This window comes from Cydia fagiglandana, chromosome 11 (genome assembly GCF_963556715.1).
Source record: "Cydia fagiglandana chromosome 11, ilCydFagi1.1, whole genome shotgun sequence".
Lineage (NCBI taxonomy): Eukaryota > Metazoa > Arthropoda > Insecta > Lepidoptera > Tortricidae > Cydia > Cydia fagiglandana.
In genome coordinates, this window is record NC_085942.1 from 16,393,071 (window position 1) to 16,419,359 (window position 26,289).

The 26,289-nt window shown below is 37.3% G+C and overlaps 2 protein-coding genes across 2 annotated transcripts in view; both read left to right on the plus strand.

Annotated features, from left to right (window-relative positions):
• LOC134669070 (protein embryonic gonad-like) overlaps positions 1-24,786 on the plus strand; it is a 71,420-nt gene extending 46,634 nt beyond the window's left edge. The window contains exon 2 of the mRNA XM_063526591.1: positions 22,499-24,786. Within this exon, the coding sequence (XP_063382661.1) occupies positions 22,499-23,407 (909 nt within the window). The 3' untranslated portion in view covers positions 23,408-24,786. The remainder of the gene's footprint in view (positions 1-22,498) is intronic.
• On the plus strand, positions 17,545-19,758 carry LOC134669067 (uncharacterized). The gene is made up of 3 exons (XM_063526590.1): positions 17,545-17,669; positions 18,090-18,209; positions 18,667-19,758. Exons 2-3 carry the CDS (start codon positions 18,091-18,093, stop codon positions 19,697-19,699), a joined length of 1,152 nt encoding a protein of 383 aa, XP_063382660.1. The 5' UTR covers positions 17,545-17,669; position 18,090; the 3' UTR covers positions 19,700-19,758.
• Positions 24,787-26,289: the final 1,503 nt, after the last annotated feature.

Consider the following 26,289-nt stretch of genomic DNA (forward strand, 5'->3'; position numbering starts at 1 on the left):
TAACAATTTTAACACATATCAGTGAAAGAACATGGGTCAGTATGGCACATTAAAAATTAAAAATCATTTATCCGTATACATATTTTGATTAATCTATAAATTTTCAATTTTATTTTAAGTTTTAATCGTGTGTCGATAGATGGCAGTAAATTTACTATGGCAATAGCCCTCTATACTATCTATTCTCTTTGATATAACGTAGCTGCAATAGGCACTATTGCTTAGTCGTTGCTGCCGTCACTATTAGATCTGTTTTTCTTGATGAAATGAGTGACTAAATCAACATTATAATCGCGGCAGTGATGCGGCGGCGAACGTCACTCATTTATCAAGGACATTTTCTAATACAGACGGCGGCAAAAACAGCAGTAGGAGCATTCCACGGGCTGTCCCGTACAAACGCATTTTATTTCCCATGTTGCGACTTTTTTTGGGCATTTAAAGCAGGCGATTATATTTCTGTGCATATTTTTGACCATTTGTCATAGAAAAGAAAACTCTATACCTGCAAATCTTCAGAAAATTCGCGTTTGTACGGGACAAACGGTAGACAAATTCATGGAACGCTTCAGTAATGCACTTAAAACTGACATCCGAACGGCACATTTACGTCATGGAATGTGACGACAGAGCCTAAGATGTATTCACTAATTCAGTCACAGCCTGTTATCTAACTCTTGCTTATAATATACCAACATTTAGATCTTTTAAGTCTGAATCGTATCTATCACAGTATCTAGACGACGGGAACGAACTTACCATAGTTATATGAAGAGTAGGTTTTGAGGATAATTGAGGTCGTCATGAATTTATTGCAAAGGGTGGGGCCATTTCGTGGCACTTTAATCTTATTTTGTGTTTTCTTTTATACCATGTACTGTTCCGATTGTTTGTGCTTACGAATAAATCTATTCTATTCTATTCAAAGTATTACAAACATTTGGGAAAGAATTTATCTAAATAATAACCTTATGACGTCCTACATGCTATGATTTTGTGAAATGTATCAATTTTTATATTGAGATTAAGTTCCTGCTGTTATTTCTAGTGTGGGTTGGAAGGTAGGCGTCTGGTTATCTTAAGATCTATGTTATCGACCTCATAAATTAGTTTAAATTATGTTTAAATTATATTAATCGAAATTTTAATTAATACCCGATACTTCAGAAATCGTTGACCTAATGAGAGCGCAGCAGCGAGTCACTGAGTGGGCGCGACCTTTTCGTGTCACAGCGATGTGACAAGACACGAAGCATATGTTTGTTTTGTAAATTGGTTGGAATTTGTAAATATGCGATTGTTTTGACCTGTGAAGTTGAGTTGATGTTTATTAATTTAAATAAAATAATGAGCATAAGCGGACCCTAACGTTAGGCTGGGAAAACGCTAGGCTAAAGAAGAATTAATGGAAAGACAACGCAAGAGGTAGATTAGCACTTGTTGTTATGCAGCTCATAGCCGCTGAGGTAGACTACGCTGTGGTTTTTGGAATGACAGCCAGGCTCTTTAGTTGTAGGTGTCCATAGGCTACGGTTACCACTTACCATTAGGCGGGCCGTTTGCTTGTTTGCCGCCGACGTCGTATTAATAAAATTTTCTGTAATAAATGTAGCAATCCAAGTATTATGATTTTTTCATCAATTTGTCAGTGTGATTATTTCTTTAAATGCATGTTAAAACATAAAATATATAATTTTAAGTCTTATCATCAGCCTGTCATATTAAATGCACAGGAAAATATGACGAACTTGCTAAATTAAACATGAGTATTCTGTAATCCAGAATAGCCAGATGCTCTTTCATACTTAACACAATAAACAAGTGTATTACTACCCTGTTAAGTTAAAAAACCGCTTTATTATAATAGCCTCGTATAGACATACGGCCTTTCAACCTAGGACGTGATATAATGAGCGTCAGCCATGTGTGGGCGGTACTTTTGTCGCATGTCATGTCGCTTGACTTAACGAGACTTTAAGACGACAAGACGTGCTTAACTACTGTTTAATACGGCTGTGTTAAGTAGTGTTTTGACGTGGAGTCTAATTTGAATAATATGTTCTTATTTTGCACTAGTATGAGACTTGGATGAGAGCGTGCGACTTGCAATCTGGAGGTCGCGGGTTCAATCGCCGGCTCGTACCAATGAGTTTTTCGGAACTTATGTACGAAATATCATTTGATATTTGCCAGTCGCTTTTCGGTGAAGGAAAACATCGTGAGGAAACCGGACTAATCCCAATAAGGCCTAGTTTCCCCTCTGGGTTGGAAGGTCAGATGGCAGTCGCTTTCGTTAAAACTAGTGCCTACGTCAAATCATGGGATTAGTTGTCAAGCGGACCCCAGGCCCCCATGAGCCGTGGCAAAATGCCGGGATAACGCGAGGAAAATGATGAATTTACCTACATTTTGAAATCATCTTGATCTTCTAGAATAACAACGCAATGACCGTTTACGTCCGTTCACCGCTAGTATGAGTCATAGGTACGTCGGTACGTCAGCGTTGGGACACATTATTGTTAATGAATTCAGCTTCTTTATACCTTTCTCTCTTATGTTTATTCACGGTTTATCTCCGTCGCGCACGGGCCGATAAAATACCTTTTGTACGGCCACGAGTTATAGGATATAGCGGATAAAATTTTTACATATTAAATAGCCTTTGCTGACGAAAAAGTTTTTTCGAGCTGAAACGTGTCATAAAGTTGTACAGTCAAGTGTAAAAATATGTCTGCATAAATCATCTCAAAAATATGTCCCATAGCTCTTAAGTCAGCGAATTAAGAACAATGGGACATATTTTTGAATAAGTTGGCTACACCCATATTTTTACAGTTCACTGTACAAGTTTTTTCTACACAATCAATTTCAAGTCTTGTGAAAATTTAATATTTGTTTAATGTTTGTTTATTAAAACTGTTACCGTCATACAAGGTCTATGAAAAATGGTAATGGAATTGAAAAAATAAAATCTTGGGACACATTTTTTTTCCTATTAGGATCAAAAGAGCCCTGCTGGTGATTCTGAATAGAAATGACGTAAAATAAACCAAATAAAAAAATATGTAGACAACTTTAAATTAGGGTAACATTCCATTTCTGACCGCAGCTCCACTACTACTCGTAGTACGGACGCGTCGGTGTTTTTGTCAATTTTCATAGTAAAATGAATGGTAGTGCTGCTGACGTTGGAAATGGACTGTCACCTTTAAATGGACCAAATATTGTGTCGTCTATCGCTTCTAACTCAACTAACATTTTAGTTTCGTAGCTTATGGTGGCCATTTTTTATAGCACAGGTCATCGGACACTGCTGGTGTCGTATTGTATTCTTTAGGACGGAGATTTAGAGCCCACACTGGGAGATGTGATAAATTTATAGGCTCTTATCACTTATCATGCTGGAGAACGATTTAATAGTTTTATTTTGATGAATAAAACTGACAGTCGTAGGCATTATTCTTCAAAATTGTATATTTAAGAGGATGCTGATACGCAATAATGTGTCAACCCACACCCATTTTGCAATAAGACGTCAACTCAAAAAAATTACGCTTAATGTATTTTATTGAAAAATTAATGTGGGTTGAGACATTTTTACTAAACAGCATTCAGATATGACTAATTTAAATATTTAGATCAATATGTACTTTTATATGTAGTTGAATGAAATGATGTGTTTTTAACAACATCAAGAGAGTTTTTACTGTCACTGACATTAATTGCTATTGACAATTTTAACACAATAATATTCTGTTTAGATGATGAAGCACATTTTGTATGAGTAAGTAGAAATTAAAGAAATGTCATCGTATGACGATGAATGAGAGTTGAATTGAATTTGATGGGACGTCAACGTGAAGTGGTTCATTCAAGAAATTTATAACGGTACATATACCTACCTACAATCAAATATAAATGAAATTTAGTTGATCAATATAGAAGATGTCAATGTACAAATTGTTAGGGAAACGTTAAAATATCCTGTACTAAACTATTTGTTTATTTTTTTGTACAGATTAATTGTTTCGATTATTTAAATTATATTCATAGATCTGTAGTTTAAGCTCATAATTTAACGTATATATGTAAATTACTGGTTCTACCAGTTGTGTAGGATCTGCATTTTATAAGCCTGTATGTATCACGAATTGTCATCATGAATACGATCTTCATGACGTGACGACTGACCGCAAAGAACACTAAAATATCATCGGGTATAGTGTAATACCGAGTAACTAACAAATGCAGTAAGGTCCAATTTCTTTGTTACATTGTTCGAATTTAGAACTCTATCGACATTGTTAGTTACGTGGTATTGCACTATCCCCGACGAGATGGCAAATGGGCTAAATATACAAAGAAATGTCGCGAAACGCGGATGATGTCATAGTTCACAGAATCACGTGAAATGAGGAAAAAGGTATGTCGTGGGAGTTACACTGATTTAGAAATTAGAGCGATATATTGTCAAGTCACGCTTTTTTGCAAATAACGCTAAAATGGAAACCATCAGGCGTATTCCGATTGTAAGAACAGGTTTTAAATTTGGTCTGGACGTGTTGTCGGTATGATCTGTCGGTGTCAAAAGTGGCATTTCTTTGACCAGAAACGTCACTTTTGACACTGACAGGTCATTTCCATAACAAATCCAGATTATTACTTGTTACTACAATCAGAATAAGCCTCCTGGTGATAGTGGTGATTATACAATTTCCATATTTTGATTTAAATCACTTGAAGACTAATGATGCTAAAATAGACATATCTCGAAACCTAGGCATACTACTGATGATTAGTAATGATGCTATTATCAACAGCCTATGGACCTTTGTAATTAACTAGGGCCTGTAATGTTGTCGACCCTTTAAAAATACATACAATCAATTTTGGAAAAACTTTGCCTAAGTTATAATTTTCGAAGAAATGACAAGTCCAAGAAGTGTCACAATTAGTTATTGGTCTTAAACAGTTTTCGCCAAAAAAACACACACCGTTTTAGGAACAGTATTGTAAAATGCTAATTCACTTGTTTGATTAAATTTCTTGCACCTCTTACCTAAAATCGTCTGCCCACTACAAACTTAATTATACAAAACAAACAAGACAATACTTAATTATGAATTCTCAACGGAATCTAAAACGACAGACGGACAGACAAACATCCGCCCATACCGTCGCATAGTTGACAAAACTTTACAGCTAACAATAACATGTTCACAGAAAATTAGGACATAACCTCGTAGATATTAGCAGTAAAATTGCTTGTTAAACAAAGGGAACTTACGACATTTTGAAATTTAACACGTTCGCGGACGCTCAGTCACACCAGTTGGACACCTAAATTTTGGGTGCGCCAAATATCATATAAAATTGCAAATTCGATTATTGAAACTCCGAAAATGTGTCTCATACAATTTGACATCCTAATGAACATTATACATTTTCATTTTAAACAATATAGGCCAAGCAATAAGAAGGTATAGAGGGAAATGCTAGGAACACAATTTTTGACTCCGTAACTTTGTTTGGACTAGTTAGGAGGTGAACATATCAAAAGTCCCCGGCCGCAGCCCCGGTGCTGGGGGGTAGAGGGGGGTAAGAAGCTCGAATTTTTCAGTTTTTCATTGATATCTTGGAAACTTTGCGTCTTAGCGACATGACTACTAAGACAAACCGAAAGCTGATAAAATTTGTTACAAGTTTTATCCAGTCAAGTTTTTCGATATCTTGAATAGTTTTTGAGATACCCACTCTTGAAAGTTTATTTTGGGCTTTCAATTTTATCTTGATATCTACATTAGTGAAGCTGCTAGGCCGTGTTTGGTATCATTTTCATATAAATCGGGGGTGCTGAATTCATTTTTGGTATCACATTGACACCATTCCTAAGAAAAAACATATAAACTTTAAAGAAATACCTTTTTTTTTCAAGTCCTCTTCACGCTTAAACCACTCAACCAATTTAATTGAAATTTGGTATACAGATATTTCGAGTCCTAAGACAGGACATAAGATACTATTTATCTCAATAATCATCCTTTAAAGTTGTGAAATGGAGTATGGGGGGAATTCAACTTCATCGACGAAACTGAATTCCTGAGGTTAATACTGCTTAAGGTAAGGTTTGAAGTCATGTTTGGTATCAATTTCATCTAAACACAGATGTATACCATCCTAAATTTCATCTAAGCCGGTTCAGCGGTTATTGACTCCCCATACAAACTTCCACCCCACTTTTCGCACCCCCAAAAGATGCTTTTGGTTATAAAAACTATCCTATGTCCTGTGTCGAGACTGAAACTATTTCTATACCAAATTTCAACGAAATTGGTTCAGCGGTTTAAGCGTGAAGAGGGATTTAAAAAAATATATTTTTTTAAATTTTGGTTTTACTTCGGAATAGTGTCAATGTGATACCGTAAATGAATTCAGCACCCCCGATTTATACGAAAATGATACCAAACATGGCCTAACAGCTTCACTAATGTAGATATTAAGATAAAATAAAAATTCCTAAATAAACTTTTAAGAGCGGGTATCTCAAAAACTATTCAAGATATCGAAAAACTTGACTGCATAAAACTTGTAACTAATTTTATCAGCTTTCGGTTTGTCTTAGTAGTCATGTCGCTAAGACGCAAAGTTTCCAAGATATCAATGAAAAACCGAAAAATTCGACCTTCTTACCCCCCTCTACCCCGCAGCACCGGGGCTACAGCCGGGGACTTTTGATATGTTCACCTCCTAACTAGTCCAAACAAAGTTACGGAGTCAAAAATTGTGTTCCTAGCATTTCCCTCTACAACGTTTTTTGAGCATTCATTTCCTGACCTAATAGTCATTGGAACTTCGAATTTATTATATTCATAATGTCATTCTACATAAATATCTCTATTACTAAAATTTATGCATATATTATTACTCGATAGAAGTTTTCAAGAGCCTGGCGGTTTCCTGGGAGGCTAAGGGAATAGTCGTCGGTGACAGAAGGCTATCAAATCTTCGTTTCGCCGACGACATTGTTCTCTTTGCCCCTTCTGCAGCAGAACTACAGCAAATTCTCCAAGATCTGAGCAACGCAAGCCTTCAGGTTGGACTTCAAATGAATCGCGCAAAGACTCAAGTGATGACCAATAGCAAGGAACGTAGTAGTGTCGAGGTGGACGGGCAGATCATACACTATGTTGACGAGTACATCTACTTGGGCCAGCTAGTCTCTTTCAGTAACAGGCAAGACAAGGAAGTTGAGCGCCGTGTTCAAAATGCCTGGAAGAGCTACTGGTCCATGGAGGAGCTGATGAAGGGCGACCTTCCTATGTCACTGAAGCGCAAACTCGTTGACATATGTATTCTGCCTGTTCTAACCTACGGCGCTCAAACTTGGTCACTCACAGAGATTCAGAAGTCCAAACTGAAGGTTTGCCAACGCGCCATGGAGCGCAGTATTCTAGGTGTTAAACTAACTGATCACATAAGAAACAACACGCTGCGCTTCAAAACCCGCATTGCTGACGTAGGCGAGAAAACCGCTAGGCTCAAATGGGACTGGGCCGGTCACGTCTACCGCATGCATCCGGAGAGGTGGGCTAGCTTAGCCACCAAGTGGATGCCGGTAGAGGGACGTGGCCGCGGCAGGCCCAAACGGAGATGGCGAGATGACCTGGACAGCTTCCTGAACAACTGGCCGGAAGAAGCACCAAATCGGGAGTCGTGGAAATTAAGGGGAGAGGCCTTTGCCCAGCAGTGGGACACTGAAATAGGCTAGGAAAAATTATTACTCGATATATCGATTTCGACCTATTTGATTTTATTTATAGCAGCATGCACCTGCAATAGTGAAATCCAAATAAGAAAAAAAAAGACAAAAATAAACAGAACGTAGGTCAAGTCAGATTAAAATCCTGCCAGAAAGGTGGGTTAGGTTAGGTTAGAACTGCGACCCTCACAGAACCGAAATGCTGCCAGAAAGGTGGGTTAGGTAATGTTAGGACTGCGACCCTCACAAAACCGAAATGCTAACAGAAAGGTGGGTTAGGTTAGGTTAGAACTCTGACCCTCAAAGAACCGAAATGCTGCCAGACAGGCGAGTTAGGTTAGGTTAGAACTGCGACCCTCACAGAACCGAAATGCTGCCAGACAGGTGAGTTAGGTTAGGTTAGAACTGCGACCCTCACAGAACCGAAATGCTGCCAGAATGGTGGGTTAGGTTAGGTTAGAACTGCGACCCTCATAAAACCGAAATGCTGCCAGAAAGGTGGGTTAGGTGAGGTTAGAACTACGACCCTCACAGAACCGAAATGCTGCCAGAAAGGTGGGTTAGGTTAGGTTAGAACTGCGACCCTCACAGAACCGAAATGCTGCCAGACAGGTGGGTTAGGTTAGGTTAGAACTGCGACCCTCACAGAACCGAAATGCTGCCAGAAAGGTGGGTTAGGTTAGGTTAGAACTGCGACCCTCACAGAACCGAAATGCTGCCAGAATGGTGAGTTAGGTTAGGTTAGAACTGCGACCCTCACAGAACCGAAATCCTGTGACCGTAGCGAGAGCAAATGCTCCCGTCTTAGTCTTCGAGAAATTCTTACAAATAACATTATGGGCACAAATACATTCTCAATGACAACATTATGAGTAAAAAAAACGGAATATGTACCGTTATAGATAATGTAGGTAGTAGTACAAATATGTATTAAAAAAATATATGAGAAATATTTTTCGGAGAAATGATGATTATGACTACAAAGCGGTATTTTTAGACATATTCGAATAATAAATTGTATATGAGCCAATATGGACCCCTAAATTTTGTATGGAAATATTGGGACTGTTATAGCATTCCTGTCACTACAAATATATCTTTTAGGTTTGTATATGACGCGTAATGCTATGCAAGGCGAATGCTATGCAATCCGCGTCAATATGAAGTATATTTTTTATACGCTATGTGACAACAAATGCTATACAATTCGGATGCATAAGCATGTCTGTCACATGACGTAGTCAAGATGGGATTTTATATGACATCGCATGTTATAGCATTCATACATCGTGCTCGATGGACTTGATGGCTGAGACTTCTGACTTCCTAAGGGCGCGATTTTTGCTCTAAAGACTCATTTGCTGACCTCTTCAAACAATTTTCTTCTTCTGTTTTGTTCCGTCTTTGCTTATCATTGTAATATTGAGTCCATCTCATACATGCCCCATCCCAAGCACGTTCGCTGTTCATTCGACCTCAAATTATGTGATACTACCTACAAATTATGCGTTGGAGACCGGCTCTAATCTAAAGGCCCAGTCATGGGTCTCATAGCATGTTGTAGAGAGCCGAGTGGCAATGTTGAGCTCTCTTAAAATGAGAGGTTTGTTCTTCTAGCTGTCCAAGGTATACGCAGCATTTTACGCCAACACTACTTCTCAAAAGTGTCAATATGTACCGCATTATACTTTTTCAGTTCCCTGTAACGCACCGCCGCGTTAAGTTCTGGACGTAAAGCGTCCACCACTTTTCCTGCCAAGCGATGATTCACCCAACTTTATATTCTTTTTCGGATGCATCTGCACCAAATACAAGGCATGAAATATACACAGAATGATACCACAAATGCGTGTCATAAGGTGCTTACCTTGTGGGAGGTGATCATCTAGCGCCAACAGGCTATAATTCACAATTATATGACCAAAACTATGACTAGTAACGTAATTATTTCAATAATAGGTATACACATTCATGCCTCACTTTTTCACATTAATCGTTATCAAAATTTTACTGTAGTGTAATTAACAGCAAGTAAACACGTTTGTTTATTAAAACACAATGAAAATCTTAAAGAAATTGTAAGAAAAACATTAATTACGATTTTATAAAAATACGTCAAAATCGCTATCGCGCACGAAATTGACCCAAATTACATGTGTCCACTCCCAGACGCACCTGCCGGGCTACTAAGGGAGCTGCCATACAAAGACGAATGCTATTGCATCCGCGTCACAGAAAGGGGGGCCAATTTGTAGACGTCACAGGATAATTTTTAACTTCGATAAAAGTATGTAATATTGTTACCTCTACTGTCTTTGTTTATGTTATTGTCCATTTATTGTAAACTACGTGTATGTGAGGTGTGCAATAAAGAGTATTGTATTGTATTGTATTGTATTGTATTGTAATATGGCAGTACGCATTATTTGACTCTGGTGACTGGTAGAGGAAAAGTTGATGAATAATATTATACTGTGGTTAAGCGGATTGATAAGCATTTCAACGAAGAAATTTAAAAAGAATAACGGATGCAATAGCAGGCGCGTCACCAGGAGGAGTACAAAAACGGATGCTATGCAATCCGCGTCCGCGAACGTGTTAAATAGAATTAGCATTAAGTGTCGAAGATTTTCTGTTCATTCATTTTTGGTAGTATATGGTAATCGGGTTTTTTCTCTTATAAAATACATTATGGAAATTCTTATTATGAAACGAACATAAACGACAAAATATAATCATTAAAGTCACTATCAATATCACTTCAAGAATTCATAGACATCACAGTTTTGATAAGTATCTTTTAAAATACTGAGACTAATATCCGCAATAACAGGCAGATATTTTCTGCATATATCTTTTTGAAGACATGATAATTGCATATACTTTGGCATATTATTACATATATCAGTTTCCCTCATACTATCCCTATAGTACGAGTATATGGACATTTGGATAAAATCGACAAGGAACATGTATTAAATTTAATCGTGAGTTTGTACATTTATGCGTGATGGTCGTGATGTTATTATTATTAGCACTACTGTAAATAAAACAAATGTGCATTAAAGATAAACGGATATGGGTCAGAGCGATCAGGGTGGAATGATGCACCGCTACCAACGCAGTGCCTGCGGCGGTGGCTATTATGTTGGTGTTGGGTGATAGGCTGCGCGACGAGCGGAGCGGGGCTGACCCGTTGTCATGGGTTGGATCATATCTATACCACCTACTACATAAGCACGGCAGTGACATGTGAAGTCAAGCAGAACAAACAAAAGGCACAGCTGTACTGTACCATATCCTATTTATTCTAGAAGCTATTTATTTTGGTATATTCACTAGTCAATAACTAGTACAAGTTCGTGTACTCTGTGTATCACCAAAGTAAATTACTTTGTCTATGGTATCACTTCAAAAGTACTCATATCACCAGGGGGCCTAGACAAGATGACAAAATGATGATAGTTTCGTTTTCTGCGAAGGATTGTCATCTTGGCTAGGGTACAGCAGAACCATTTAAAAAAAGTTAAAAACCATTTAAAGTAACCACACTCGCAGATCAGATGGCCAAGATACAGGCTCAGCCTGCCATCTTATATTTTTGTATATCACCTAAATTTGTAAATAAACATATTTTTTCTAAAGTTACTCGTATTAGATTGGCACTTCTACAAATATTTCAAATTTTAAATATTTGCAACCGGTCTCCGATCTAACCTGATTGTTTTCTATTACATACTTTGACCGCCAATTCAAACTTTAACACAAGACATTTACAGACTTGCTTCTATTCCGCTTGTCGCCACACCAAGTCCGCACCATAAGGATTGATAGCTACAGCGTGAGAACGGCAAGTGGCCGTGGCACTCGCTATTACGTTAAACTATTGTTTGCTCTGCATGTACCATTTATCAGGTGACGTCATTTTGACGTGGTCACGTCATAATTCAATCGGATCAAAGCACGTTTTTGCCTTTTCGGGACAGACATCTGTATGGGTCGCCTGAGGCTTGATAGGGCGCATTGTTTACGTTTTTTGTTTTCAAGCCTTGTCAATCGCGCTGATAAACACTGATTTTATTTTTAAACCTCAAACTTTTTCCCTCCTCATACCCTTATAGTTTGGTGCTCGTTAAGGTCTAAGTTGCTGATTTACGAGCACATATCCGGGAGATTCTTTCTGCGCTGTGGTGCTATTGACAACAATATTCTTATCTAAATCGCCCTGTACGGATATCATGGTTGCTTTTTTATCACCATGTCATGCGTCACTTTCGCACTTTCATATTTGTTAGAACGTGATATGATAAAGAGGCGACCATCTTACCCCTACTGCAATCGAACGCTGCAGTTAATCGGGAGGATTGGAAGTCTAGGGGGCATTTGCAGTGGGACACCTCATAGGCTCTTTAAAAAAATATCCGTGGAGCCGAAGCCCTTGAAGGCGAACATTCCCCGAACCGAAGGTAGCGTGCAGTACGACACCACGCGCTGGTTTCTCATACTCCACAAACAACACGAACAACAAACAAACAACACAAACAAGGTTGGTTTCTGGTTTCTCCAGGCTGGCAGCGAGGTAGGAAACCCCGGATTCAGCTCAGATGGCCTTAGCGATATTTTATAGAGGTGGTCATCCTCGTGGCTGCCACGCCAGCGGTGGCAACCCCCGACCCATTATCACAGGCCCTCAGCCTAGACTGGTCACCGAATCCGCAGATTTATGAAGGACAGAGGTATTTCTGTATCCCTAGTGTAAATTTCATTGGATAGTGTCATTGTGTATGGGGTTTTGAGTTTCAAAAACGTCCCATTTATTGGCACGCTGTTCAAAATCCCATTCAAAAATAGACATAACGCAAACGCAAGTAAAGCTATCGAGTGAAATATACACTAGGCGTTCTGTTTTCTGTTCCACCTCGCGGCCGAAGCAACACACTCTTCGGGCCCGATTCGGATTTTGAAATAGACTAGATATCTACTAGATATCTTTTAGACGTCACCAAGATAAGATAACGATATGCTTAAGATCTAACCTGTCAAATTTGACATTTATGCGATTCTGGAGATACTCTTGAACGATTTCCACAAGATATGACTTAGGGATCCAATTCACATATAATAGATATCTAACACTATCTGACATAAAAGTGACACTGGTTGCCCGAATTGAGCTGCAAAAGAGAACTAGTTGAAATCTAAACTATAACGTATCTAGAATGGATCTAGTACGTGTCGTGTGTCTCTTGTGAATATCTTGAAGTTCAAATACGGCAGTTAGTCTTATTCTTATTCACCTATGTAGATAATATAAAGATTGACAAGAAATGATGCAAGACATATTAAGTAGCCCAGCAATTTACTTCAAGTAATAAAACCACGCAAACCACAATTAAATGTTATTCTGATCAAAAGATAGATTGCAAAAATGGTAGGGTCTTCACTAACCGAATGCGTCGAACATTAAATATTAGGTACGAAAAATGCAACATATTCTACAAAAAATTATTCATACTAAAATACATCTCATGCCACATTACAATAATGGAGCTGCGATCTTCGCTCTGGGTCGTATCTGGTTCAGCAGGATTCCATTGCAGTTCAGCGGGGATAATGGGGACCTTTGAGCCAGGTACGATTCAGGGTGGTTTATTTTAGATTATTTAATCTTATTTATAATTGATGTATTGTGCTGTATTTATTTGTAGTTTTAGTAATTATAAGTTATACAAATAAATCTATAATTTTATTTATGTGAAGAAAAAACATACAGTATATAAGTTAGTTTATAGGTATTTATTGTAATGTGACATGAGATATATTTATCTACAAAAAATAAAAGTATGCGATAGTGTACGTCATATACCATTACCTATAATATATATGTAATATTATTATCTAGGCGCGCGACCAATTTGACCATTCTTTTATATGACTACAGTCTACACAAAATGAAGGTGAAATACTTACACAATATTCTACTTACGTTAACCAAGTAAATATTATATGATAAGATGATTGTATCTTAAGAGGTGATCATCCAAGGTGTGTTCGGATGATCCACGTCTTTTTACACACCTAACAACCAGGCAGTCGGTGTATACCTGACTAGCATAAGTCACAGGTTGCTCAAGGGGTCACTCGAGGTCATGTCGCAACGTAGCCGGGCATTGTCGGAGGATTAAACGTTAGCTTTTTGTGCATAACACATGCAACCAGATGGGAGATGATGTTCAATGAGGTTTCAGTTAATTGGTATGACGTTTGACATTTAAGTTCGATTAGTTTTACTTTTAAAAGTTTTACGTCTAAAAAGTTCCAAGTAGCTCTCTATTTCTTGTTAATGAATATTAATTTAATTAATTGATTAAAAATCCAAAGTAACTTAATTACTGGTTAAATTACTACAATCAAGATGTTTGGTGGAGTTTTCTGACAACTGGCTAAAGCGAAACCGATCGTAGGTTATTTTCGTAATCAGGTAGGTTACTTAATTAATGTTGATTTCAAAATTACTTGATAAGCTTTTAAAGTAAATGATGTAGAAAATTTATTATTGAACTTTTATCAAAAAGTAACAGATTTTTATAATTGGACAACTTGGTAAAGCAAAACTTATTTTTACTATAAATAAGGATAACTACAGATGGATGATGATGATGATGATGATGAAAATCTTTATACGAATAACCTGTCAGAACGTTCTTATGGCAAGCGACAATGTTGTATCTTTCGCTTGAGAATGTCACAAATATGATCTACTGCTGTATTCGAACTTCAAGATATTCACAAGAGACGACACGTACTAGATCCATTCTAGATACGTTATATAGTTTAGATATCAACTAGTTCTCTTTGGCAGCGCAATTCGGGCAACTATAGTTAGCGTAAGATATCTATTACATGATGGAGACGCCATGTCTATAATTTACGGTACAAAATAGTCTGCCGTTTTTTGCGGGGGAGGGGCACATCAAATGTATAGGTACGTCATGTCAGATAAACGTCAGTCCATACATGTGGTTGACATGTGGTTGACCATTGGTCGCCTATTTTCGACAGAGGGGAACGCCTGTTAATGACCACTCCGTTTGGTTATATTCTCTAAGATTACATGTGAATTGGATCTCTAAGTCATATCCTGAGGAAATCGTTCAAGAGTATCTCCAGAATCGCGCAAATGTCAAATTTGACAGGTTAGATCATAAACATATCGTTATCGTATCTTGGTGATGTCTAAAATATATCTAATAGATGTCTATTTCAAAATCCGAATCGGGCCCCTAGGATAGAGGTAAAATTACTTAAATCACCCTTTCATAACATTGACCTGTTGTAAAATCAACATTGCTCTCTTGTCTTGGCATGCGCGTCCAATGCAAACTAACCTCAAATATACGTACGTCTCCGCCCATCCTAACCCCGTGGTTCATAGAAAGTGAATGGCGACCTCAGACTGTAATACTTTAATTTGTCAGACACTGCGTCCGTCAAACCTTATGTGAGGGACTTTTACTTTTGACAGAATGCCTTTTGGCATAAAAATCGCTCTAGGTTCGATTATATGATTTAATTGTCCAAAAAATATATTTACCCGACATATTGTACATATACTGAAAATCATGTTGTACAGAAGTCCGCTAAGATTCGTCATATTTTTTTATTAGTACCTAGTTGTCAGTTAGTCTATATATACAAAAAATAATCTCCTGTCATGGATACCTATGGATATATAATAGCATTAAAAAAGGACCATTTAACTGATTTGCAAGACCGAAGTGATCCCATATAAGAGCTCCGCGAACAGTTTAGTGCGGAGCTCCAAAAATCACCTAATTGTCACCTCTATCCCAAAAATTAAGAAGACATCAATATCAGAGTTACATAGTGCAGTTTTCTCTGATCATTTATGCAAAAACTCGTCATATCCTGCGACCTGCGACTTTACTACGTCAAATCTTTACAATACTTTCTGTAGCTTCACAAACTTAAGCATTATATTGAAGCCTCCGCCAACCGATACGTCTATAAACTCCCAAACGTTAAGACTTTAAGCAGTACCAAAATACCGTGTACCTAATTTATAAGAAAGAATAGTTTATGATACCTTCACCGTGAGAACTGTGCCCCGCCCACGCGAATGCCACGGACATTTGTCACGGTGCTTGTAAAATTGTTGAAAAATATATTGTGGCGCAACCATTATGGACGTCGGTTTTATGCGGATGTGTTATTTTGAGGGCTTTGTTTGGCTTGCGGTGTACGGAAGTTTTTTTGTGCGTCGATTTAATTTGAAGATTTTCTCAATGAAATAATTGGGTTTTGGTACGAGTATAAAATAATTTATTCTAATATATGCGAATATCAGCATATCTCCTATTTTCAGAAGTATTTGGTTTGTCTTGACGGATGAAGTTATAGTGATTTTATGAGGTTTTTCTTTCTCCTTTCCAGATAAGAAATTAAATACTTAAAAGCTTTGCCTAAAGAGCTTTAGTTAATATTTTGTGGCTATAATTATGACGAAAATTTCGAAAACCCAAAATTTATTCTGCAAGTAGTTCTCAAGTACAAGCTCCGCTCTTTTACAAGTCAATGCAACATTTACAGTACTGTAACATCAATATAGTGACATGTAAAATAAATAGAAAAATTAATAAATATTTACAACACCCAATACCCGGACAAAACCTCTCAAACCTCTGGTCAATCTTCTTCCTCGCGTTATCCCGGCATTTTGCTACGGCTCCTGGCATGGGGATGGGTCTGCTTGACAAACTAATCCCAGGAATTGTCGTGGGCACTAGTTTTTTTACTGATATATCGCTCCCAATATAAACAGTAACTACTACAACTAGAAACTTATCAGTTTCATATACTGAATTGGGTATCAATTCCAGTTGTAAGTAAATAAACAGGTATCAGAAAGTGATAACTTAATTTACAGTTAGTTTCTTATTGAAACGATATAAGTTTACAACATTCAGATATATTTAAGCCCTTTTATATTTGAACGCTAGTTCGTATAGATGTGCAATTCTCGCCCTATTCAATGTATCTATTTAGCATGTCCATAAATCGAAGGGATTGCTCAATTTGGCAATTTAGCTGTATTTAAATATCACCTGTTGATATCTAATAGTGATAGCTGTATAAATACGAATATATTTCTAGTGTGTGGCCGCTACTGCAAGAGGTTGGGTCAGATTAGATTTTAGCCGTATAATAGTGTACGTGAAATCACGTTAAGGGCATGATGATACGAGTAAATATCTGTGCTTGAGTAATATCTATATGAACATTCTTATTAAAAAATATCTAACTCCAATTCTTATTCTTATTCTTAAATTATATATAGGTACTTCGAAAGTATAGCCCGACCTTCGAAGGCTTCGAAGCAGTTATAATTTAAGCATATAGTCAATCCGTTTTTTTATCTTTGTGCACTCAGGTGGCCTAGTCAAGGTGACAATGCGTTTCGCCTTCGAATCCCTTTGTGCCTCTGTATCACTCTTGTGAGTGACAGTTGCGTTTAGTTACACTTAAAATTATATATCTTTCCTACGTAGAAAGCCTAATCAAATATGCTATTGAAGTGTGGGGAAATAGTACCAGTGTAAACAAAATATTACTAATACAAAAAAAATGCATTAGAATTATAGAAAAATGTTTTCCTACTACACATAGACCTCTATTCACTAAGCATGGTATTAATACCGTCATTGGAATGTACATTTACCAAGTTGCCAGATATATTTACAAAAATAAAAGCTCATACAAACTGGATCAGCAGGCGGACTAGACGGAATCTCTCCGCAACACTTAAAAGATTTAACTAGCCCGCTTGCAGGAGATGCCGGTGAGACTTTACTGGATGAGATAACCGCACTCACAAATCTTATGCTTACGGGTAAAGTTTGCCAAGACATCGTCCCCGTACTATATGGGGCTAATCTTGTTGCGCTCAGGAAAAAAGACGGCGGAATACGACCAATTGCAGTCGGAAACACATTTCGGCGCCTCACATCAAAAATTTGTTGCCGTGAATTTCATTCCCGTCTAACAAGCAAATTTAAACCTATCCAACTGGGCTTTGGGCTTAAAGGAGGGTGTGAAGCGGCAGTACATGCGACTCGCTCTTTTTTGGACCGCCAAAATTTCGAAATTCTTGTGAAAGTTGACGTTAAAAACGCCTTTAATTCCATAGACCGAGGCATCTTATTGACCCAAATTGAAAATGATTTACCAGAAATCTATAGCTACCTTTGGCAATGTTACGGGACCACTTCAAAGCTCATGTATAAAAATAATGAAATACTTTCTTGTGTAGGATGCCAGCAAGGAGACCCACTAGGGCCAGCAATTTTCAGCCTAGCCATCCACCCCGTCATCACTCAGCTCACATCGGACTTAAATCTCTGGTATTTAGACGACGGCACCATCGGTGGCAGTAAGTCATCTGTGTTGGCCGACCTTAAAACTTTAATTGACCGCTTCGCAGAAATCGGTCTTTCAATCAATTTTAATAAGTGTGAATTGTTCATTTCAGAAGCTATTCCGCCGATTACTCGATCCGCTATTATCAACGAGATTAACCAGCTCACACCTAATATTTCCACTTTAACCCGCGAAACCCTCACACTTTTAGGAGCCCCCATTTTAGACGAATCCATCCCATTATGCATAAATTCAAAAATTGAAAAATTCTTTAAGTATTCCGACCTTTTTTATGAAATAAACCCACACATGGCCCTCTACATCTTACGACTTTGCCTTTTCTCGCCCAAATTTTTGTACATCCTTCGCTGCGCCCCACTTTGGAAATTTCCCATAATTACTGCAAACATCGACCAAATTTTAAAGGACACCGTTAGTAAAATTCTGAACATAACCTTTACATCCCCCAGTTGGATCCAAGCTACCCTCCCGATCAAATACGGCGGTCTTGGTGTCCGTTTGACGAGCAGTTTAGCTCTCCCGGCCTTCTTATCGTCTGCCTATAGCACGTTCACCCTCATTGGTGGTATATTACGTACCCCTTCAACCGCTAATGTGTCGGTGTCGTGCCTGGCGGACGCTGAATTGGCTTGGAGTGCAGACCACCCCGTCGAACAGATACCAGAGGAAAAATCTAGTCAAGCCACATGGGACGTCATAAATATAAAAACACAACACCAACTCCTGCTACAAAACTGCCATAACGACTACGAACGGGCGAGGCTATTAGCCGTTTCCGAAAAGGAATCGGGACATTGGCTGCACGCGCTTCCATCGCGAAACCTCGGCTCCACTCTAGATCCTTCAGCCCTACGCATCGCTGTCTGCCTCCGCCTGGGCCTAAAAATATGCGAGCCCCACGCCTGTAGTCGTTGCGCTCAACCTGTTGATGCTCTAGGTCGGCACGGCTTACACTGCCAAATGAGCGCAGGCCGACTATATAGACACGCCACATTGAACGACCTGATCCGCCGCGCCCTTTGCACCGCCTCTCTACCCGCAACTCTGGAGCCGTTAGGCCTCTCTGCCACAGATGGCAAGAGACCTGACGGCTGCACTCTTGTGCCCTGGAGCCTGGGCCGCCCTTTAGCGTGGGACGCTACCTGTGTCGATACGCTAGCACCGTCCCACGTTGTGGGATCGGCCCGGAAGCCCGGGACTGCCGCGGACCAGGCCCAGACACTAAAGCGCCGCAAATACGCGTTCCTAACGGACCAATACGATTTTGCGGCGCTCGCCATTGAAACACTGGGCCCATGGTCGACCGACACCAAACAGTTCATAAAGGAAGTGTCGGCCAGATTAATAGGCGTCTCGGGCGACCATAGGGCGGGCTCCTTCTTGGCTCAAAGATTAAGTTTGGCGGTTCAAAGGGGCAACGCCGCCAGCATTCTAGGGTCCATTCCAGAAGCGGGCAACTTAGGAGAGATATTTTATATTTAATATTTAGTTTTAGTTGTTAGTTTTAGGTTTTGTGTAAGTATTATTTTTATTAAGGCATCTTGTAGTACCACAGAATAAAGTAGGTATTTAGTATATGAACCAAACTCAAAGTTACTCGTTAGGACGAAATCACTATTTAACACTACCACGGTCGAATTTTGTTCAGTTCCAAAAAAGCATCAACTACACAGCAATTAAAGTATTTAACCATCTACCAGATGAAATTAAAGAATCTGAAGACCTGCGAGTATTCTCAAAAGTTATCTGGCTACAAGACCATTTTACAGTCTCGATGAATATTTTGCTAATTTATATGACTAATTACTGCTCTTGACATTTAATAAAAAATAATTATATAGTTTTTTAAATTTAAAATTTTTAAATATGACATGTTTAGGTTACTTAGCACATTTATCAGCCATTTGTCAATTTATGTTATTTTGAATTTCATTTTGAATGTTATGCATGATTTAGGATAAGTTTATTTTATTTTATTGTATACAATTTTGCATGATACTTGTATCTTATGAAGCAAATAAATAAAGAACAAAGTTCGCTAGCGCGCGTTAGCGATTGGCATGCTGTCTACGGGGCCTGGTAGTACCCTGTCGTGATGATATATAAACAAATGTATTTTTTTCTTTTTTGTTTCAACCATAAAAAATGTAAGTCTTACATACAGCATATAATAAATGCAGCTTTTAATTATACAAACACCTAAGCAAAGTTGACGAACAAGAAATAATTTATTATTTTCATAATTATAATGTTTTAATGTCGAAATCACAAAGAGTACCTTGTAGTCAAAAATGGGAAAGCGATATATTCGTAGTCCAGTAAAACACGACATACTTAGTCATCATAAAAAATATTTTGACAAAATAAAATCAAGTCACGTACGGCATTCTGCAGAACAAGCGCTCAATTAGAGCACTATCTGTAGCTTGATCCGCGCCCATAAGGAAGAAGGACTTATCTGAAATTTCTAATCAACTGACTCACATACATGTGTTAGCGAAATTAAGTACAAATGTAAGTTACAGAGATCCTTTTGAATAATTTTAGATGTTTGCTTCTTGAAAATAAATCAGACGTTTTCTTTTGGTTGAAAAATGTTTCTTTTTAATCTTGTACATATTACCTATTAAATTATTTGTTTAGTAAAAAAAACATCTGAAGTTACTACCTTCTTCTAATTTAACTATTAAGTATATCAATTATCAAGCTAAATAATTTAATTTTTTATTATTAAAATTTATTTTAATTATTCATTTATTGGAAAACCAACAGCACATTAAACATATTAAACACTAAGTATACAAATCGGAGGCCAATTATAGGTTCTCACAGATAGAAATCACATAGAAGATAACTTCGCTAAGTAAGTAATCGAGTAATGAGAGGTTTTTACTTTTGATGCATACGTTTCAGATCATTGTTTGTAAGATTACACATTTTTGCACTATCCGTGTTATTTCCAAATAAAAAAAAAGGAACATACACTCCTGGAAAAAAATCCATCATTGAATTAATTGAACACTACTTATTTTCCTATTCTAGTCAGAACCCTTTTCCGAACGTTCTGGGATCATCTCAGCTAGAGTAAAGCAGTTTATACGCCCCCCCACATGACCAGCAAGCCTATTATGGATCGCTTTATCCACATTTATCCACGTGATAAAACAACTGTCACTTTTTAACTCTGCAGGATAGAAAGGGATGGATACCGTTTTATCACGCTGTCACGTAGACAAATACGACCATCATATCCGTACAGAGCACGTACTTATCTCGTAAAGACCGGTAACAAGTGTGTTATAAATATTATCTTTCTCGAAATGGCCTTTATCTTTCGCCAATTTACTCTGAGCATAATTTGAGCATGGGCATTTTACAATAAATATTATGTCTGATATTGAGAAATAAGAAACTTTTGCAGATACTTACTACGTTAAAACATTAATTAAGTCCCGATAAGTAATAACTTTTAAATAAATAAAAAAACGGTATAATTTATTTTGTCCTTCTATAACGTTGTTATAATGAAATACATTTACTTACTCTGTATAACATTGCGTTTTGGTGTTATTCTGCTTTTTGTAATTAAGCTTAAGTGGAAACATGTTTTTGCTATAGTAGAATTTCAACACAGTTAAAAACCTAATTTGAAAATCTCATTTCGATAACACTGTAATTTAGATGAAACTCTGTGCCGCGGATCGAATAAAAAGTACTTTGTAAATGGATTTCCATTTGAAAATACCAAACCGAAACACCGAGTTAAAGCAATAAACGCAAATAAATATCGTTATAAGCCGAAATAACGAGACAACCCATTATTTAGTCCAAGTGTACCCGCCTCAGCCGAAACTGTAACACAATCACATATTTTACGCTTTTGTATGGGTTTAATTGAGAAAGAGGCTCAGCGGGGGAACATCCGAATTTATTTAAAATTCGCGTAAGCGTGCCATTACTTACGTCGAAAAACGTAACCGAGCCAACTCGCATCAGTAATATTAAGTGTGAGATACTGCCTTATTTCACGTTGACCCAGATTTTAACGGACCACAACGCTCTTTATGATGACTTTTTGAAAAATGTAATTTTTAATTCCGCGCCCAAACGAATTGAATTGCCCCACAGACGATTCTTTTAACTGTATCGATTATAAATCGCTACTTCTTATGCGACGCCAACGGAAGTCGATATTTTAAACGTATTAAAGCCACCGTTTTTCGATCAAATTGGATTCATAATTTCCGTTTATTAAAATCGCAATTTTCTCATTTGTTACAGTCGTTCTTCGGGCGGACGTACAACAACCTGTCTTCGATATCTGAATGCAAGAACAACGGAGAGTGCGTTATAAACAAGAAGAATCGAACGTCGTGCAAGGCCTGCCGGTTAAGAAAATGTCTGTTAGTAGGAATGTCAAAATCTGGATCTAGATACGGCCGGAGATCTAACTGGTTTAAAATCCACTGCTTACTTCAAGAACAGCAGCAACAGCATATCCAGCATATGCAGACGAATAAATCGCCACCAACCTTTAATTCTTCTATCAACACTTCCTTTCCTCCTATAAACCTTCTGCCAGCCGCAGCCTTAGCAGAATATTACAAAAGCTCAGAGAAGAACCAATTCACTGAAGACGTGACTCGGCAAAGCATATCACCGTCAGACTCTGGAGCGTCGTCAGCTGATCCCGAAGACGATAATAGCTCTCGAAGCACTAGTGGCCTAAGTATATTCAGACCTGCCTCCTCGCCCTCCAGTGAAAAAGACGTCAGGCTACATGCTGTTAGGAGCCAAACAAAGGACGTCAGAAAACGGAAACCTTCTACGCTTCCTCCGTCTCCTTTCGGGGCTACTCCTAGCTTTACCAGGACGGGAGCGTACCTACAACCCGTCCAAAATCTTCGATCGTTACCAACCGGTATTCCTACATGGCAGAACTGCAATGGTGGTGACCTGATCCTTCATTCTCCAGCAGTGGCCGGAGTGGCCATAGAACAAGATCAACCGATCGACCTGTCCATTAAGTCGGCTGTTCTATACCGTAGTCCAAAGAACGATGAGTTGAGCGATTCAGAACCGGAGTTGAGTATTGATATGAGTGAGGACAGTGCGAAAGATATTATGAAGAATCCATTAGACTTGTCTTTGGTGCCGAAAAGAAAGGAAGAAGTTCCTTTAACTGGTTAACTTACTTAAACAATGATTGCATTAAATTGGGCCATAGTTTAAGGTCGTGCGCAATTTTATAGCGTTGAAACTGTACATTGAAGTCAGACATACCTATGTAAGAAGTGAAGTCTAATTTCGAAACGCTTGGTTATAACGAACTGACACGTCGGTAAAATCGTTCCCAAGTTAGCCTAGTAGACGCAAGATGGTCAGTGAAAATATTAAAAGTTAAAATTCAGAATTGTTGCGCTCTGATTTATACGTATTGTATTGTTAAGTATTAAGACATGTCACGGCCATGTAGTTATTTTCCTTTATAATAAGTAGACACTTAAGTTTTTAGATAGCTTATTTCATACGAATACTCTGCCATACAGTATTTATTAAGTCTGTACATTTCTCTTCTTGATTACCTGACCTAAATACCATAATTGTAATGTTTTATTTTGTATTTTAGGTAATGAATATATATTTGTATTTAAATTAAAATGACAAAATTACTGGTAAAATTTATTAACAATATGTTTACACTGCCATATTGATATTAATTTTTAATACTCTCAGTGTCATACTCATAGCCCAGTAATGAACCTAAACTGGAAAAAGGAAGCTTTTTTTTCATTTTGTTAATTTTATTCATAAATTGTAGTATGTACTTATAAAATGCCAGTTAGTCCTAAAATGCCAGTGTTGTTTTACCAGATCTAGCAAATTTATGAAAGGGACGGGGGCCAGTTGAAAGCTCAAAATTAAAATGTACAAATAAAATTAATTGAGACTTGTATTATAACTGCGACTAGGATAAAAGATTTTTTTATAATATTTATTTTATTAGTGCATAGGCCAGTTTGTATTGAGTCATTTTTTAATTTCATTTTAGGTAATATCCATTTTGTAATTTATGTAGGTAGGTTAATGCGTGTTTTTTATTACATTTTGTTGTTTGTTTAGATTGTTGGAGATTTTTTAATTACTTTTAGACATTCCATTTGTGAATTTGCTCATTTCTAATGTACTTTTTTTATGATAAGTAAACAATTCCATTTCACTTACAAATTAGTATACATTCCTGAGGCTGGTTCTCTTTTTCTCTATTAAGTTTTTAGGTGCCATGCAAAATTAGAATTAATTTATAAAAAAAGATAAACCCGTATTTTTTTATTCTGCTGTATGTGTAAACTATGTATAAAAAGTTACCTCTTTCATGTCTTATTACAAAATCTAACAGAATTTTAAGTTGAAATCTGTCTGTACTCAATAGTAATATTTTAATTAATGAAATAAAGTTGTTGTTGCTGTGAGATACAATATTTTTTATGTTTACAGTTTTACGTTTATAAATGAATCTTAATATATTGGAGGAAAATAAATATGAGTGCCTTTAAACTACTTTGTTTTATTTTCAAGATACATATTATTCTAGGAACGGGGTTAGGAAACCATTGGTTTGTCGAATGTGTTAAAAATGTATTAAAATGACATTAACGCTTATTTGAGTATTTTTGATTTAATATACAGTGTGGAAAGATAAGTCGGGCCCTGGAGGGAAACTACCTTAAATCCTTAAGCTGGCTCATTTTACTTAAAGGAGACATTCCTTTATTTTTAAAAAGAAACAAAACTGCGTTCAAAGATTTTCTAAAACTCGCTTGCCTCGCCCGGGACCCGAACCGACTAAAAATTCCAAAAAATCAAAACTCGCAATTTTATTCTACTAGTCGATAAAGTTAATGTTAATGATAACATTTCTCCAAGAAACATCAGGTCTTACACGCGTCTGTCGTACAAAATATCCATAAAATCTAATTTTTAGCACTGAAGATTTTTTTAGACAAGCCAAATTGAAGAAAAAAAGAAAAATACTTTGAATGCAGTTTTGTTTCTTTTTAAAAATAAAGGAATGTCTCCTTTAAGTAAAATGAGCCAGCTTAAGGATTTAAGGTAGTTTCCCTCCAGGGCCCGACTTATCTTTCCACCCTGTAGATTCCAATTGTCAATAAAAGTTATTTAAAATTACACTTTTTCATACTAAAATATCTTATACTTTTAAACGAGCACTACATATATGGGGGTTTTCAGGGGCGTAAAAACGATCTAGCTAGGTTCTAGTTATCTCTGGGAAAACGCGCATTTTTGAGTTTTTATATGTTTTCGAGCAAATTAAAAGTAACGAATGAAAAGAGTACCGTTATTTCCTATCTTATGATTTTATGCCTTGAGCTTGTATAGAGTCGCGCGCGAGAACGGAACTCATGCTAGACCGTCTGAAATCTACATAATCTACCAATGTTGACAGACGACATGTAAATAAGTGCTTATTATGATTTCCTGGACCTCATTGCAAACTAAATTAGACTTTTGTCCTATATATTTAAAGTTCTTTTTAACATTTCATAGAGCCAACAGCCATGGGCTACTGTTTTATTCATTAGAGCTACCGTGAAATGCGTTATTATTGAGTTCGTTCTTAATTAGCATTGTCCTGTTGGTGCTGGCTTCTGGTGTCATTTCTGTTGAAAGGGTATAAATAATTAATCTGGATTTAGGTACTTAAGACAATACGATTTAAAATTAATGTAATACGAGTATGAATCGGTCTGTGACATTTCACCTAATTTTTAATTCTAATAAATATGCAAGTCTGCTTGTTTGAAATAAGTTGCTTAGTTACCAATACCAATTACCAATCATTTATTTACATATTTGACATTATATATTCTATGATGAACTACTGTTACCTAGTTTGCGTTTGTAACAGCGCCATCTCTTAGGAAATTAGGACATCTAACTAAATCGGCTCGAACATACTCCCGCCTAAATGACAGAATGTCATTTCTTAATAAAACAAACATTACTAAAGTTACTAAAACAAAAAAAAACTTCTCTTCGATAGCTCTTGT